The sequence below is a fragment of the Stegostoma tigrinum genome, chromosome 6 (assembly GCF_030684315.1).
Source record: "Stegostoma tigrinum isolate sSteTig4 chromosome 6, sSteTig4.hap1, whole genome shotgun sequence".
Lineage (NCBI taxonomy): Eukaryota > Metazoa > Chordata > Chondrichthyes > Orectolobiformes > Stegostomatidae > Stegostoma > Stegostoma tigrinum.
The window spans coordinates 110,446,519-110,464,296 of record NC_081359.1 but is presented as its reverse complement, the minus strand read 5'-3'; the positions used below and the strand labels follow the sequence as shown (position 1 = coordinate 110,464,296).

The following is a 17,778-nucleotide window of genomic DNA, read 5'->3' as shown; positions in this document are numbered from 1 at the left end:
GACCATTTAAATGCCCTTAAACTTGGTGAGCCTACTACCGTTGCAGGCAGGGCATTCCACGCCCTTACTATTCTGAGTAAAGAAACTACCTCTGACATCTGTCCTATATCTATCACCCCCCAATTTAAAGCTATGTCCCCTCGTGCTCACCATCACCATCCGAGGGAAAAAGGCTCTCCCTATCCACCCTATCTAACTCTCTGATTATTTTATATGTTTCAATTAAGTCACCTCTCAACCACCTTCTCTCTAATGAAAACAGCCTCAAGTCCCTCAGCCTTTCCTCGTAAGACCTTCCCTCCATACCAGGCAACATCCTGGTAAATCTCCTCTGCACCCTTTCCATTGCTTACACGTCCTTCCTATAATGCGGCGACCAGAACTGTACGCAATACTCCAAGTGTGGCCGCACTAGATTTTGTACAGCTGCAACATGACCTCATGGCTCCAAAACCCAATCCCTTTATCAACAAAACCGAACACACCGTAAGCCGCCTTAACAACCCTATCAACCTGGGTGGCAACTTTCAGGGATCTATGCGCATGGACACCAAAATCCCACTGGTCGTCCACACTACCAAGAATCTTACCATTAGCCCAGTACTGTATTCCTGTTACTCCTTCCAGACTGAATTACCTCACACTTTTCTGCATTAAATTCCATTTGCCACCTCTCAGCCCAGCTCTGCAGCTTATCTATGTCCCTCTGTAACCTGCAACATCCTTCGGCACTATCCACAACTCCACTGACTTTGACTTTACCGTCATCCGCAAATTTACTAACCCATCCTTCTACACCCTCATCCAAGTCACTTATAAAAATGACAAAACAGATGCTTGCGGTACACCACTAGTAACTGAACTCCAGGATGAACATTTCCCATCAACCACCACCCTCTGTCTTCTTACAGCTAGCCAACTTCAGATCCAAACTGCTAAATCACCCTCAATCCCATGCCTCCGTATTTTCCGCAATACCCTACTATTGTACACCACATCAACCGCTTTACCCTCATCTACCTGTTTGGTCACCTTCTCAATGAACTCAATAAGGTTTGTGAGGCACGACCTACTCTTCACAAAACCATGTTGACGATTGAGCATCATTAAATTTGCCATCTAGCCCTAAAGCCTGTTCTGCTGTTTGAACACAGTCAATATTTATCTCAGATCAACTTAGCTGTTTTTTGTTTCATTTGCTTTGAGACCTGCCTCCATCAGTAGAAACACAAGGAGGCCATTAGCCTGTTCAGTAAGATCCGAGATGATCACCTTAACTTGTATTTTTCCAACTATGTTCCATATCCTTTCCTTACTCAATAAACAGTTAGCACTCTCAACCTTGAAACCTCCACTTGATCCTATCTTTTCATGAAGAGAAATCCAGATTTCCATTAAATGTTATGTGACAAAGCACTTCCTCATTTTACTGTCTGCCTCTACCAAATTGTCCTTTTGTGTCAATTCCATATCTCATTTTAAAAATCCCCAGTCATTTTGTTTTTCCTCTATTCATTTATGGGATGTGGGCATCACTGTCAGGCTTGAGCTAGAAATGCTGGCCAATCTACTCTCTACGCTCAAGGGAATGCAAACTTAAGAAAACAGACCATGCTGACAAGGCAATTTAATCTTCCACTCATCAGGTCAGAATCACAAGAATGTCAAATTGTGGAAGTATTGGAATGCTAATCTGTGAATGGAGCAGTGAGGATGTGCTTGCTCTAGAATCCATTAATACATTTCTTAATTTGTAATTCTAGGAAAAAGATTGCATTCAATTCATTATAAAGTTAGATTTGAACCCGTTTAAGGAGTCGCCTGAAATTTGAATGCAGCTGTGGGTTCTCATATAGCAAACGTGCCATCTATATGTTAGAAAAATACAAGGGAGAAGAGGTTGGAGATCATTCAGTCCAAGATGTGTTTGTATAGGTGCTAGTTCAAGCGATGTTCCAGGTGTGTTTTCTGTGGCATTGCTCCATTAATCAGATTCCACTTGTCAAACAATCAGCATCCTCTTCTCGTGCAATACAAATTGTTGCTGCCTTGAGTTTTTACGTTTTTGTCATTCTGGCCTGAAGATAAAGTCAAAAAACTTCAGCAGTAGCCTTTTTTTTCCACAATGTTCGAGTTCTGTACTACCAGGCAACTATTAATACAGAAAGTTCAGTCAATCTATCCTCAATTTAACACTTTTATGTGCAGTATCACTCTGGTGAATGTGAACCCATCTGAAGTCACTGTATTCTTCCCGAGCTGTACCTCCCAGAATTGAAGGCAGATGGGGTTGACCAAATCTTCATGGATCAAACATTACTTAACTTCATTTAATGGAGACCGGAATACAAAGGCCAATATTTATTAAAGATCAGAGATAATGGGAACTGCAGATGCTGGAGATTCCAAGATAATAAAATGTGAGGCTGGATGAACACAGCAGGCCAAGCAGCATCTCAGGAGCACAAAAGCTGACGTTTCGGGCCTAGACCCTTCATCAGAGAGGGGGATGGGGGGAGGGAACTGGAATAAATAGGGAGAGAGGGGGAGGCGGACCGAAGATGGAGAGTAAAGAAGATAGGTGGAGAGGGTGTAGGTGGGGAGGTAGGGAGGGGATAGGTCAGTCCAGGGAAGACGGACAGGTCAAGGAGGTGGGATGAGGTTAGTAGGTAGCTGGGGGTGCGGCTTGGGGTGGGAGGAAGGGATGGGTGAGAGGAAGAACCGGTTAGGGAGGCAGAGACAGGTTGGACTGGTTTTGGGATGCAGTGGGTGGGGGGGAAGAGCTGGGCTGGTTGTGTGGTGCAGTGGGGGGAGGGGATGAACTGGGCTGGTTTAGGGATGCAGTGGGGGAAGGGGAGATTTTGAAACTGGTGAAGTCCACATTGATACCATATGGCTGCAGGGTTCCCAGGCGGAATATGAGTTGCTGTTCCTGCAACCTTCGGGTGGCATCATTGTGGCAGTGCAGGAGGCCCATGATGGACATGTCATCAAGAGAATGGGAGGGGGAGTGGAAATGGTTTGCGACTGGGAGGTGCAGTTGTTTGTTGCGAACTGAGCGGAGGTGTTCTGCAAAGCGGTCCCCAAGCCTCCGCTTGGTTTCCCCAATGTAGAGAAAGCCGCACCGGGTACAGTATTTATTAAGCCTTTTTTTGATCACATTTTGTACCTGTTAGACGTACGCTTTGCTTCTTCACTGTTTCTGGTTTTTCACTGTTTGAGTCATTCTGATTTGTCTTGTCTGGTCTGGTCTGAAGTGGGTAGCCTCACACTTCAGTCTATCCAGCATACTTTGTTCCTCTCTCGCTTTGTCTGTCTGTGCCTTCTCGTAACTTGCTCCTCCAATCCATGCAGCTTCTAGTGCTATATGGGATAGCTACCTGACTGCAAGACGGGATGCAGAGAGTAAGGACAAAGGATAGCTATTCAGAGTGGCATTGAGTGGGAAATATAATCTTGCAAATTTCAGTTGGAGACTAATGTTACATACCCTTTATATTATCGGTTCATTTGTGGATCAAAACAGTTTCTAAATTTGCAGGGATTTCAAGGCGCGGGATATAATTATACTGAAAATATAACAACTAAGAGGAGACCCGTAGATGTAAAAGCAGAAGTAGGCCATTCAAGCATCAAGTCTGCTCTGTTCTTCAATGTGATTCTGTTGTTCTGATAATCCTCAACTCTATTTTCCTCCCTTTTCTTGATTCCTCGCAATTCCCTCGCTGATTAAAAATCTGTTTTCCTCAGTTTTGACTATACTTAATGACCCAGCCTCAACAGCCCTTTGCAGTAAAAGAATTCTACAGATTCTCAAAACGTTCCTCCTCATGTCTGTCTTAAATGTGCGACCCCTTATTCTGAGATTATGTCCACTGGTTCCAGACCTTTTTCCCAGGGACAAACAACCTTTCTGCATCTCCCTTGTCAAGTTTTCCAAGAATCTTGTTTGTTTCAATAAGGTCTCCTCTCATTCTTGTAAATCCCAATGAATGCAGGTCCAACCTACTCAATCGCTTCCCATAAGACAGTCTCTCCATACCTGGGGTCAGTCTAGTGAACCTTCTCTGGACTGCCTCCAAAACCAGTCCATTTTTGCTTAGATAAAGGCTCAAAACTGTTCACTGTATTCTAGCCATGGTCTGACTAGTGCTTTGTATAGTGTTAGCAAGATCTCCCTTTTCTTATTAATCCATTCCCTATGAAATAATTCCTTCCCTATTATCCACTGAACTTGTATGTTAGGGCTCCCAAATTTCTCTGTTCTATAGCTTTCAGCAGTCTTTCTCCACTTAAATAATCGGGCTTCTCTGTTCATCCTGGCAAAGTATGTAACCTCACGTGTCCCCTCGTTATGTTTCTATCTGCCACATTTTTGCCAACTTGCTTTAACCCTTTTATACCCCTCTGCACATTCTGTCATCCTCACCTTGTCTTCACACCATTTTTTGTCATCTGCAACCTTGGTGATGGTACATAGGAAGACATTAATAAACTTGTAGAATATTAATATTGATTCATTCTTAGAATGTTGGCCTGGGCCAGCATTTATTGCTTATCCCTAATTGTCTTTGTGTTGCCTCTTGAAATGCTGCAGTCCATTTAATGTTGTTTGACCCACAATACCATTAGGGATGGAATTCTAAGATTTTGGCCTGGTGACACTGAAGAAGTGGCGATATTCCTTCAAGTTGTGATGGTGAGTGACTTGGAGGGAAACTTGTTGGTTATACTTCCATGCACCTGCTGTCCTTGTCCTCTGTGGGCTTGGAAAGTACTGTCTCAGGAGCTTTGGTGAATTTCTGCAGTGTATCTGGTAGAGAGTACATGCTGCTGCTGCTCAGTTTTGATGTTGAAGCCAAACAGGTCGATTACTTTGTCCTGGATGGTGTCAGGCTTCTTGAGTGTTGTTGGAGCTGTGCCTGTCAAGACAAGTGGGGGTATTCGTCATATTTCCTGATTTTGAGCCTTGTAGATTTTGATCAGCTTTAGGGAAGTAGGAGACGAGAATAGGTGCATAATAGTCATATAATTCAGGGAACTGTTTGTTTAAAGGAGGTAGGAGTAACTGTTGCTGAGTTGATTCTCCCTGTTGGGCAATAAATGCTGCCTAGGAGGCAGTCACATTGCTGTAGGTCTGGAGTCACGTGCCATCGAATGTCAAAAATGAAAGTCAGATTCCCACTTGTTCAAGATGATCATTGCCACACCAGGTAAGGATGGCAGTTCCCAGTACGATATTAGTGAACCAGGTGGGTTTTTCCAAGATTGACAATTGATTCATGATTGTCCTTGCACTCTTAATTCCAGATATTTATTGAATTCAGATTCCAACATCTGCCATGGCAGGATTCAATCCCAGTCGTCAGAGCATTATCTGGGCCTTTGGATTAATGGTCCAGCGATAATACCACTAGGCCATCACTTCCCCTTATCATGGAGATGCCCAGGGGCCAGTGTTCCAACTGCTTTTCCTAATAAATGTTAATGTTCAAGACCTTAGGCTAGGTGACACAACTTCAAAAATTGCTAAGATGCCAAACATGGATGGACTGAAAATGTTGAGGATAATGCAGAAATTCAGAAAGATGTAGACCTAGCAAGCGATAAGAAACATTCATGTTACACAAGTGTGAGGCACTGATCATCTTGAACAAGTAGGAATCTGACTTTCACTTTTTGACACTCAATGACACTACTGTGCAGAATCCCCCTCTTTCAACTTCCTGAGGGTGACCATGAGCCACTTAAATACTGTGGTTACAAGAGCAAGTCAGACACTAGGATACCTGCCGTAAATCACGTTCTGACTTCTCAAAGTGTGTCCACCATCTCAACCCACAATCGCCACCATGTGCGAGGATAAGGGCAGCAGTTATTGTTAATTTGTTTGCATGAGTATTACTAGCGAGGTTAGCGTTTGTTGCTTGTCCTCAATGCTTGGAGTTAACTAGTTTGATAATTAGAGCTGACTGCATCTGCAGTACATGCTGTAGATGGTATGCACGACTGCTTCTGAGCATTAGTGGCAGAAATAGTGAATATTTCTCACATATAGACCAGACCAAGTCGGGATGACAGAGATTTCCTTCCCCCTAAAGGAGAGGATTACAACAATCAACAGTCGCCATTAGGCCAGCTCTTTGTTCCAGATTATATCGAATTCATGTTTTACCATCTGCCATGTTTGGATTTGAACCCATGCCCCTGGAGCATTGGGCAGAGGTTCTGGATTACTAGTGTCACTGCCTCCCTGTGTATGAGACATCATCACCTGCAAGACCCTCTCCAAGTCACTCACTATCACTATTCCTAGATCAAAATGCTGAACTCCTCCTAATGGCACTGTAGGTGGGTGGGCCCCACTCCAAATGGACTGCAGCAATTCAAGAAGGCAGCACGCCACCACCTTTTCATGGGCAGCTAATGATGACAGTAAGCGGTGGCTCATCACGAAGCCCACATACTATGAATATATTTTTTTAAAATGGCATGTTAAGAGAGCATTTAATGAAATCTACAGTCAGTAAAGCATACATTCATCACAGCTATAGCTACTTGTGGAAGTACCTCTAGAGATGATGGTTACTTTGGTTACTATCTTTGGTGATTCTGTAGATTTGGAAAGGTTCCTATTGATTGGAAGCTAACCCCATGCCTTAAAGGAGACAGGAGGAGTGGAGCACTACAGTTATGTTTTGGCATCAGAGAACATGTTGGAATCTATTATAAAGGATGCGATAATTTGACATTTTGAAATAAATGCTAAAATAGATTTATGATTGGGAAATGATGTTTGATAAACTTGGCATTTCCTGAGTGTCCTTTGCAACGTAGATAAAGGAGAACCAGTGGACAGTGGTGTATTTGAATTTCAGAAGTAGTTTGATATGGTTCCACCCAGGAAAGTAGTAAATGAAATGAAAATACATCAGGTTGAGGGGACTATATTTGTATGGGTTAAGATTTGGTGAACATGTCAAGAAAGGATAAACGGGTTGCACGTCTTCTGTCAAAAATATCTTTAAAATTATAAACCTTGTGGGGCAGCACAATGGCTCAGTGGTTAGCGCTGCAGCCTCACAGCCCCAGCGACCCGGGTTCAATTCCACCCTCTGGCGACTGTCTGTGTGGAGTTTACACATTCTCCCCGTGTCTCCAGTTTCCTCCCACAGCCCAAAGATGTGCAGGATAGGTGGATTGGTCATGATAAATTGCCCGTAGTGCGCAGGGATATGTAGGTTAAGTGAATTAGCCATGGGAAATACAGGGTTACTGGGATATGGTGAGAGGGTGTATCTAGGTGGGATACTGTTTGGAGCCTAGGTTAATAAAAGAATTGCAGGCCTAAGTGGAACATAAACACAGTGGATTGTTTGGCTGAATGCCCTGTTTGTGTGCCACAAAAGTCATTTCAGAGTACACTTGGACCACATCAGTGGACATTCCCCTGCCTCCCTGCTCATATGTTGTGAGATTTATAATAGAGACGGTCATTGGTTTTCCATCTCATATCACCAGTTTCACCATTTAACTTGTGTGCTAATCTTGTCTCTTCTCTGTATAGTCATCGTGTCAAGCGAGCAGCACTAGCTCCAGTCTGTCCCATGACTCCAGCGTAGGTAACTGGTTACGTCGCCTAGGCTTGGAGAAATATGAAGATGGACTGATCCATAATGGCTGGGATGATTTAGAGTTTCTGAGGTAGGTGCCTGCACAGTTGGGGTGGTACTATTCGTTCTGTTTGTTCCCACCAGCAAAGCTGTCGGGTTGCCACAGGACACATGCTTTCTCACCATGAGGTAGGCAGCCCACAGGGAAATAGACTAGTGAGGGAGACTGTATAGCTCCATTTCACTTCAGTTTCCCCTCTTTATCAGACTGACATTCTGGCACACAAGGACAAGACATAGTGAGAGTCAGCAAAGAAGGGAAATATTAATAGCTGAGAAAATGAAAAATTCCAAACTGACTCTTGTCCCTGTCCTCTTTCTTTTGATTCTTGAACAGTGACATAACCAAGGATGACCTGGATGAGGCTGGAGTCACGGATCCCATACACCAGAACATTCTCCTGGAGAGTTTACAGCAACTTGGAAAATAGTCTGCTGGGATTTTGACATTTTCATTATAACGATAAAAGTGCCTTAGGGAGACTTTTTCAAAAAGTTGATATACAGTAGCTCTGAAACACAAGCAATATTGAAAAAAGGAAAATATAAACTCAGCTGACCTTTCCGGATGAGGAAGGTGCTTACTGTCCTGAGCAATGTTTGTACAACTACAGCAGAGTACAGAGGCTGCCTCCTCTTCCTGCATATCCTGTTCTTTCACTCCTCTCCACACTGTTGAGTTTCTTCTTCCTTACAGTCAGTGCAAGGGGATGTCGTGTGTTTGTTTCATTCCGTGAGGAAGTGTTAAGTTAAACCCATTTTCATCATGTTCGTCACAGTAAAGAAATACAGTAGCACAGATCGCTCAGAAACCGGTGGGTCCTGTTAATGTGGCTTCTGTAGTTTGTACACAAAAGATGGGCAGTGCTGATTTCTTTCACTCTGCACTGCTTGCTTTATTTTGAAGCACACCCTGTGGCTAAAATCTATTGGGGCCAGTTGCCCAGGAAAGGAGGGAGAAAATGGTATCTTCAGGGAATCTAGAAGTTGCCTTCTCCCTGTGCCTCAAAAATCTCATGATTCCATTCTGGGACCTGGAGGATGAGATGCTGCTGACCATCCATTGGTCTTATATCCATGCTGGCATTGAGGAAAGAGCGGTCAGGTGTGACAGTGTGTACAGTGTGGATACCTCGGAAGTGTTTCTCAAAATAGGACCAATTTGTTCTGATTCTGGTCAAATGGATCCCATTTAATATTTTGCAGAATGGTGACAGTTGAGTGAGAGAGAGAGAGAGTGTGAGACAGAGACTAGTCAAGGAGTATGTGAGAAAATTGAGTTGAGAATGTGCAGATATTTCAGCTATTTCCTTTCAGCACTAAAGGGAAAATCTTCTGTGCTCCGCAGTGAGAACTGGGCTGGATGTAGATCAACTTCTGCTCTGCTAGAGGTAGAAGGAAGTCAGGAAATGTTCTCCATTTCTTCAAGTTACTTATTTTCCCTTGTGGTTATATTCTCACCATTTGGCAGAGGGAGTGAGGGAAGGCAGCAATCTGCTCACTGGCCACAACCAGCCCTGCAAGTGATCACATACACCTCTTTACAGCAAGTATCTGTACAACTGGTCAAAGGAACCTACAGCACAGGAACAAGCCCTTCGGCCCTCCAAGCCTGCGCCAATCGAGATCCTCTGTCTAACCTGTCATCTATTTTCTAAGGGTCTGTGTCCATTCGCTCCCTGCCCATCCATGTACCTGTCCAAATATATCTTAAAAGACGCTAACGTGTCTGCGTCTACCACCTCCGTTGGCAACACGTTCCAGGCACCCACCACCCTCTGTGTAAAGAACTTTCCACGCATATCTCCCTTAAACTTTCCTCCTCTCACTTTGAACTCATGACCCCTAGTAATTGAGTCCTCCACTCGGGGGTGGGGGGGAGGAAAGCTTCTTGCTGTCCACCCTGTCTATACCCCTCATGATTTTGTAGACTTCAATCAGGTCCCCCCCTCAACCTCCGTCTTTCTAATGTAAATAATCCTAATCTATTCAACCTCTCTTCATAGCTAGCACCCTCCATACCAGGCAACATCCTGGTGAACCTCCTCTGCACCCTCTCCAAAGCATCCACATCCTTTTGGTAATGTGGCGACCAGAACTGTACACAGTACTCCAAATGTGGCTGAACCAAAGTCCTATACAACTGCAACATGACCTGCCAACTCTTGTACTCAATACCCCGTCCAATGAAGGAAAGCATGCCATATGCCTTCTTGACCACCCTATTGACCTGCGTTGTCACCTTCAGGGAACAATGGACCTGAACACCCAGATCTCTCTGTTCATCAATTTTCCCTCAGACTTTTCCATTTACTGTATAGTTTGCTCTTGAATTTGTTCTTCCAAAATGCATCACCTCACATTTGCCCGAATTGAACTCCGTCTGCCATTTATCTGCCCAACTCTCCAGCCTATCTATATTCTGCTGTAACAGGGGTTGGTTTCTGTTTCCTGTGACTGAATCCATAGTCTGGGTGTGTGCGCGCGCGTGTCTGTGTCTGTGTCTGTGTCTGTGTCTGTGTGTGTGTGTCTGTGTGTGTGTGTGTCTGTGTGTGTGTGTGTCTGTGTGTGTGTGTGTCTGTGTGTGTGTGTGTGTGTGTGTGTGTCTGTGTGTGTGTGTCTGTGTGTGTGTGTCTGTGTGTGTGTGTCTGTGTGTGTGTGTCTGTGTGTGTGTGTCTGTGTCTGTCTGTGTCTGTCTGTGTCTGTCTGTGTGTGTCTGTCTGTGTGTGTCTGTCTGTGTGTGTCTGTCTGTGTGTGTCTGTCTGTGTGTGTGTGTGTGTGTGCGCGCGTGCGTGTTGGGTGGTGGGAGGTGAAGAAGTCCAGGTCAGAGATCCTGGTTCCACTGCTGGGACTAGACCAGTCTGCTGACTGGGTGAAGCAAGTTGAACTGTCTCAGTGGTGTTTGTGGATTTGACTGAGGTGTCAATCAGTGCCAGTTTAGCGATTGACCACGTGGGCCAGCTCCACTCTCCAAACTGTGTTTCCCATCAGATTGGGGCAGGCAGTGTTCCCTTATTTGCAGGCTCTAGGCTTCTCCAGAATGGTGGTAGGAATGAGGACTCAGCTGCAACCACTCAATGGCCTGGCAGCTGAGCTCCAGTCAAGGAATTAGAGAGAATGTTATTTCTTGCAAATGGAAGTGAGCATTCCCACAGTTTTTTTCCTTGTACATGTTTTGTTTGGTCTTTTTTTTCTTGATGGACCTGAAACCTGAACAGCTGGTTCTGTTACAGTCTTGTTGTTTTTGCTTGCAGTGTCCTGCCTAGATTCCGTACCAGTGACAACCAAACATCATCACTTCCTTCAGTGGGCAGTCTGTTCCATCTCTGCCTCCAGACACTGAATCCAGTCCAGACTGACTTTCCCAGTATTAGTATTGACAGGCCCACCTTTTGCACAAGACCCTAAGTCCTGTCCGATAGGTGTGAAAGATCCTGTGGCAATAATAAATGAGCAATTCACTTCTCCGTGAAATCCAGGCCAATATTAACCAAATCCTAATCTAGATTTGCCTGGTCATTTCCTCATTGCAGCCTGTTGGGACAGTGTTTCCAATATCACAACAATGCGCTTCCCAATACCTCGTTGGTAATAGGTGCTTTGAAACACCCTGAAGCCACAAAAGCCGCTATAGAAATACAAGTCCTTGTTTCTTTCCACTTCATCCCCTCATTCACTTGCTCTCACTGTGTCTTGCCCATCTTCCGCAGCTCTTATTGACATTGCCAAATTAACTGAACTGCCATTAATGATTTAAAGGTTAAATAGCAAACTCAATAGAATAACTGAAGGAAGACTCACTAACTTTTGTTTTAAGTGCAGTTTGCAGCATTAAGTATTGAATGGGTAATTGGCACAGTTGTGAGAAGTGGTTTTGCAGTGACTGGAAACTTCTGAATGAAAGATCTAACTGTTCCTGAGGATGTGACTTAACAGCTTTTGTTTGTGGTGTACCAATTCTGCATAAGACCCTTTACTGAGATGTACCTAGTCCCTGGTTGCTTAGTCATCCAAGGACAAATATCTCACCCCTCTACAGTTTGAGGTAATTTCATAAAAGTATCGCTTTACTGAGCTTCATCTGACTTGCAGATTTCTCAAATTGTAGCCCACCAAACTTGGGATGAAGCGCCCACCGTGAAGTTCAGGTAGTAGACAGCCGTTCAGCCCCTTGGGCCAGCTCTAACATTGACAGATCTGCGATTTCGTTTGCCTACCATAGCTCCATGTCCCTCAACACCCTAACCCAGCAAAAATCTATCTCCTACTCAAACTCCAGTTGTTCCCCAGTTGTAAGCAGGAGGTGATGGATCCAGATTTTCACTGATCAGATGAGAAAACAAAGTAGGAAGAATTCTGAACACTCCAGGTTGGGGAATTGATCTATTTGCACTCTTGGCTTGTTGTTCTACAGTGTCCGTTGTTAAGAATATAGTGACACTCATTCTGTGCTGGTGCACATTCTGTCGTTCAGGGGTGCTGAGCCCAATTCAATGTAGGAACCTTGTTGTTTTCCTTCCTCAACCTTTGTCCAAGTATTTGTTTTCAAAATGAAAAATGTCCTCAACTTTTTTAAAGAATAATAATGCAATAAGGTGTGTGAACTGCCAGAAGCCAAGAACTTGTGTGTCTTGTTTAATCTTATCGGTTTTTTTGCTTTTAACGTACTGTGGCTAATTGGAGGACTTTTTGAAGTTGCTTTTATCTGTGATATTTAATGCAATTATGCCAAGTTTTTATTTGTGGTGCCATCCCTGTTTGCTCTGTCCCCACCTCATCTCTCCTTGCTGTAATGTGTGTTGGTGATTACCACTGAGTTCCTGTTTAGCTGTGGCACAGTGATGGCAAGAACAGCAAGAGCAGATGGCAAGGACATCCATGAGTATTTGTGTGCGCCTGTTTTTCTTTCATTTAAGATTTTGTACTTTTAATGATTTAATTATGTCTGTATAATACTGTTTAAAACTAAAGTTCTTTTTAACGATATTGATTGAGTTTGTAATGTCTTTACCTTAACTGTGATTCTTGTATCGAGCATTGATTTGCATGTACCAAGGACATTGTCACACCTATTAATGATCGCACAATGGTTGTTTCAAATCACTCCCTGGCAACTTGAGACTTTTGGTTCTGTTGTATGATTTATAAGGCTGATGGAAAAAAATTGAGGTTAGACCGAGCATGTAAGATTGAACAGGTGCACCTATCCTGCAGCACAGCACAATCCAAATTCAGAGAAGACTGACAAGTGATGAAACTACCCTGTGCACATTTCCATGCAGGGACATTTCTCTCTAACCAACATCTTGAATCTGATTCATTTAGAGGGATTTGACAGCACAGCCCATATTCCAAGCAGACAAATGAAATACATGGGAGCACCGTCGCTCACCATCCCAACTTAGAAGCAATGGTGATATATTTCTCTGTTGCTGGGTCAAAATCCTGGAATCCCTTCCCTAAGGACATTGTGGGTCAACCTACAGCACGTGGACTGCAGCCGTTCAAGAAGGCAGCTCACCCCCGCCTTCTCAAGGGCTGTTAGGGACGGGCAATAAGTGCTGGGCCCAGCCAGTGACACCAACCACCTGAGAAACGGTTAAAAGGAAATGAAAAAGAGCAAGTTGATGTAATGAATAATTTTGCTTTAAAGACCAACAAAAGGCATGACTTCTAGTTTATTTAATGAAACTTCATTATTACCCTTTTTAAACTCTTAGATTCTTGTAGTCCCCATTGTGGCCACTAGATGACTCAAAGCACTTTACTTTGGGACTGCAGTCATAGAGTCAGAGTCATAAACAGGCCCATCGATCCAACTCCTCTGCACCAACCAGATATCCCAATATCCCTGTAAACCCTTCCTATTCATGTACCCATCCGTATGCCTTTTAAATTGTAATTGTATCTGCCTTACGTGTAACAATAATAAATCAATTATATTTTTCTAATCATCCTGTTCAGTGAAGTCACAACACACCTCTTTAATAGTGGGGGCTTGAACTGTCAGTTAGTGTTGAAAGGTAAGTCAAAATATTCAGAGATAAATGAGAATTAAGAAAACAGAAACATAACAGAAGGGAAGGTCTGACATATGAGAGATTGACGAGGTTAGGATTATTTTTGCTAGAGTTCAGACGAATGAGATGGTGGGGAGATGTCATGGAGACTTATAAAATTCTACCGGGACTAGACAGGGTAGATGCAGGCAGGATGTTCCTGATGGTGCGTGTGTCCAGAGCCAGGGGTCACAGTATGAGGATTCGGCATAGACCATTTAGGACAGAGGAGGAGACATTTCTTCACCCAAAGAGTGGTGAGCCTGTGGAATTCATTACCACAGGAAGTAGTTAATGTCAAAACATTGAATGCATTTAAAAGGAGACTAGATATAGCACTTGGTGAATGGGATCAAAGGTAGTGGGAAGAGAGCAGGACTTGGCTAATGAGTTGGCCAATCACCTGTGATGGTGAAGAATGGCCTCCTCCTTTCATCTACATTTCTAAATACTACTGTTCCTCAGGCTTGCTCTGTCACTTCATTACATTTTTAAGGCTCTTTAACTAAAATCCATTTGCGTTAGATTTTTGTTTTAATGCTTCCACTGATCCAAAGCATTCATCAGTTTGTTTTAGGGGAGGGAATTCTGTTCTATTATGGTGGCTTTCTTCCCAAGGGCTATCCTGGCAGTTATTCCTTTCTTATTGCACAATGGTGGCCTGTTCTCTAGTTGGTTTCTCAATGTATTGAGAACAGAACAGGAGTAGGCAATTCGTCCCCTTGTGTCTACTTCCCCTCCCTACTTCCATTCCATGGGATCATGGCTGATCTGACATTCCTCCTGTCCTTCCTGCTTTGCAGAGAAAGCATTTCCTGTGTGACCCCAATTTCCCCTGCCCTGAGAGGTTTCTGCAGACCGGATATTCGAAAGGAAGATCAAACAAATTGCTGGAAATGCTTAATAGGCCTGGCAGCACCTGTGGAGAGAAATCAGTTTGTGTTTTGGATCAAGTGACCCTTCCTCCTAACTGAAAACATGCAGAAAAATAAGCACTGTTCCTTCAAGCTCTACCCTGTCAAATAAGTAGTCCTATAATCCCCATGGAGACGATTCAAGCAATTAGACTAGGCCATTCACCCCTTCAGGCCTGTCCCACCATTCAACAAGATCATCATTGACCTGCCTCAGGTCTCCACTCCTCTTTCATGCCAGCTCATTTATCAACCTAATCACTTCATGCCACCACTTTAAATACTCGCAGTAATCTATCCTCCGAAGCTCTCCAGGGTAAAATCGCAGATATTCCATACCCTCAAAAGGAATTCCTTTGCATTTCACTTTTAAGTGAGTGTCCCCTGTTCTGTAACTGTACTATATAGTTCAAGGTTCTCTTACTAGTGAAAACGTTATCTCGACATCTACCCTGTTCACTGTTTTTGGATAATTCAACTCCTTCAGCTTAGTGAATCGCTTTTGCACTGCCTCCTGAATCAGTGCATTCTTTCTTAAAGGGACCAAAACCACCCAGTAGTCCAGGTGCAGCCTTACCAGCACCCTTGTATAGTTTGAATACGAGTTCCCTATTTATAAACTCCAACTCCTGACCAATAAAAGCCAAAATTCTATTTGCATCCTTCGTGCTGACATTGTGTTTCATGCACAAGACCAGCCAGATCCATCTACACTGCTCTGTATCAGAGTGTCTTTCCATTTAAATAATAGCCTGTCTTTTGATTCTTCCTACCAAAGTGTATGACATCACACTTTTTTAAATTCCCAAGAGGAATTGATTGCAAAACACAATCAGAAACTCTGGAAAATCTCAGCAGGTCTGGCAACATCTGTGGAGAGAAGCAGTTAATATCTCAAGTTTGGTATGATTTCAGAACAATTCTGAAACATTGTGTGTTTGATGTGAAATATACATTCAACAAACAGTCTTTATAGTAGAAGATGCTAATAGCATCTCAAACTTGCTAAATATTCAAGGGGCAAAAGGAGAGGAGATAAATACAATAATGACCACTGGAGGGAAAAAAAATCCGAGGGAAACTATGGGTCTACAGATCAATGTGCCGTCTGGAATTAATGGAACACATTCTGGGATATTAAAAAAGTAGCTACAAAGGCATTGGTTGCAAATTGACATAGTATCTATAAAACTCCAGCATGCACAGCTAACTGCATGCCTCAAGCAAGGGTAATGGAGGCATGGGTTCCAGTTTGTGACAGTGGCAATGATGTATTGGGATGATGGGCAACTGAACCGTGCTGAGATCGATGTAGTTAGGAAGTAGGCAGTTTTAATCTAAATCTTGGGGCAAAGGGATCAGATGTGTAAAGATGGTCTACCAGAATAGAGATGAGGATGGGAAGGCAATGTGTGGTAATGTCACTGGATTAGCAATCCAGACGCCCAGGCCATTGTCTGAGATGTGGATGGTGAAATTTGAATTGAACAAAATATCTGGAATAGAGAGCTGCCCTCATGCTGATTGTGAGATTATCATCAATTATTGTAAAAACCCATCTGGTTTATTAATGTTCCTTTAAGAATACAGGACAGTACAGTCCCTTCAGCCGACAATGTTGTGCTGACCTATTATTCTACTAAGGTCAATCTGCCCTGCATACCCTACATTTTACTATCGCCCATGTACCTAACCAAGAGTCGCTTAGAAGTCTCTAAAGTATCTGACTCCACTACCACTGCCGGCAGCGCATTCCACGCGCCCACCACTCTTTGGGGAAGAACAGTTGCCATCCTTACCCAAGATAACAAAGTGTGGAGCTGGATGAACACAGCAGGCCAAGCAGCATCTCAGGAGCACAGAAGCTGACGTTTCGGGCCTAGACCCTTCATCAGAGAGGCTATACGACATTCAAGAAAATATAAAGATAGTTATCAGTGGAGGATGGCATTTTGCAATAGTTATAGATGACCTTGGATCGGGAGACCGAGATATATAATCAGTTTGGGTAGTGATGAGGAAGAGTGTGGGAGAGAAGTCACTAGTTGGCACGGTCTACAAGCCCCTTGATTCACAACAGTAAATCATTTCACTCCACAAAGTGGGAAAATGTGTGAAAATAGCAATATTGGGTGCTTGCATTAAAGGGACAGCAATAATAATTTCTGAAGAAGAGTCCAGACCCAAAACATCAGTTTTCCTTCTCCTTTGATGCTGCTTGGCCTGCTGTGTTCATCCAGCTCTACACCTTGTTATCTCAGAAATAATCATGTGTGACCTTATACTGCAGACAAACTGGACAATTGGAGTAGGCCGGACAAGGAGTTCATTGGAAGTTTCCAAGCTGGTTTCTTAGAGCAGCACCTCAGGGAATTGTCAAAAGAGTCAGGTTATGCTAGACTTGATATTGTGAAATGTGCAAGGATTAGTTAATGATTTCACAGTTAAGGTACCCCTAAGTAGCAGCAACCATGATATGAATGAATCTTACTTTCCATTTGAAAAGGAGAAGATTGGGTCTAAGTCAAATATTTTACACCTAAAATAAGGGCATATATAGAGGCATGAAATCTGAGCTGGCCAAACTGAACTGGCAAACTAGGATAGGGGATAGTTTAATAGCGATACAGTGGCAAACATTTCAAAGAATAACTCATAAACCAGAGAATAGGTTTATTTGTAGTTTAAAGAAAATATATGAAGGGAGGAACCTGGTTAACTAAAGGAGTTGGGGGAAGTATTAAAGAAGAAAATATGTCACTTCAAAGAGGAGCGGCAGATCAGATAAATGCCAGAATGTGAAGAACAGCAGATGATGACTAAGAGGTTAATCATGAGAGAAAGCTGGCTAGGAATGTAAAATCAGGATAGCATGAGTTTTGACAGGCATTTAACAATGGAAGGAGTAAGTGTTGGTACTCTAGAGATGGAGGATGAGGAGTTAACAATAGACAATAAGGAAATCACTTTAAATCCATGCCTGATCTTAATAAAAACCGAAAGAACTGTGGATGATGTAAATCAGAAACAAAAACAGAAGTTGCTGGAAAAGCTCAGCAGGTCTGGCAGCTTCTGTGGAGAGAAATCAGACTTAGCGTTTCGGGTCGAGTGACCCTTCCTCAGAACAGAACC

At 43.3% G+C, this 17,778-nt stretch overlaps 1 protein-coding gene across 2 annotated transcripts in view; it reads left to right on the top strand.

Annotated features, from left to right (window-relative positions):
* inppl1a (inositol polyphosphate phosphatase-like 1a) overlaps positions 1-12,659 on the top strand; it is a 268,648-nt gene extending 255,989 nt beyond the window's left edge. For both annotated transcript variants that reach the window (XM_048533393.2, XM_048533395.2), the window contains exons 27-28: positions 7,568-7,704; positions 8,011-12,659. In XM_048533393.2, coding sequence (XP_048389350.1) covers positions 7,568-7,704; positions 8,011-8,104 — 231 coding nt within the window. In that variant the 3' untranslated portion in view covers positions 8,105-12,659. The remainder of the gene's footprint in view (positions 1-7,567; positions 7,705-8,010) is intronic.
* The last annotated feature ends 5,119 nt before the right edge of the window (positions 12,660-17,778 follow it).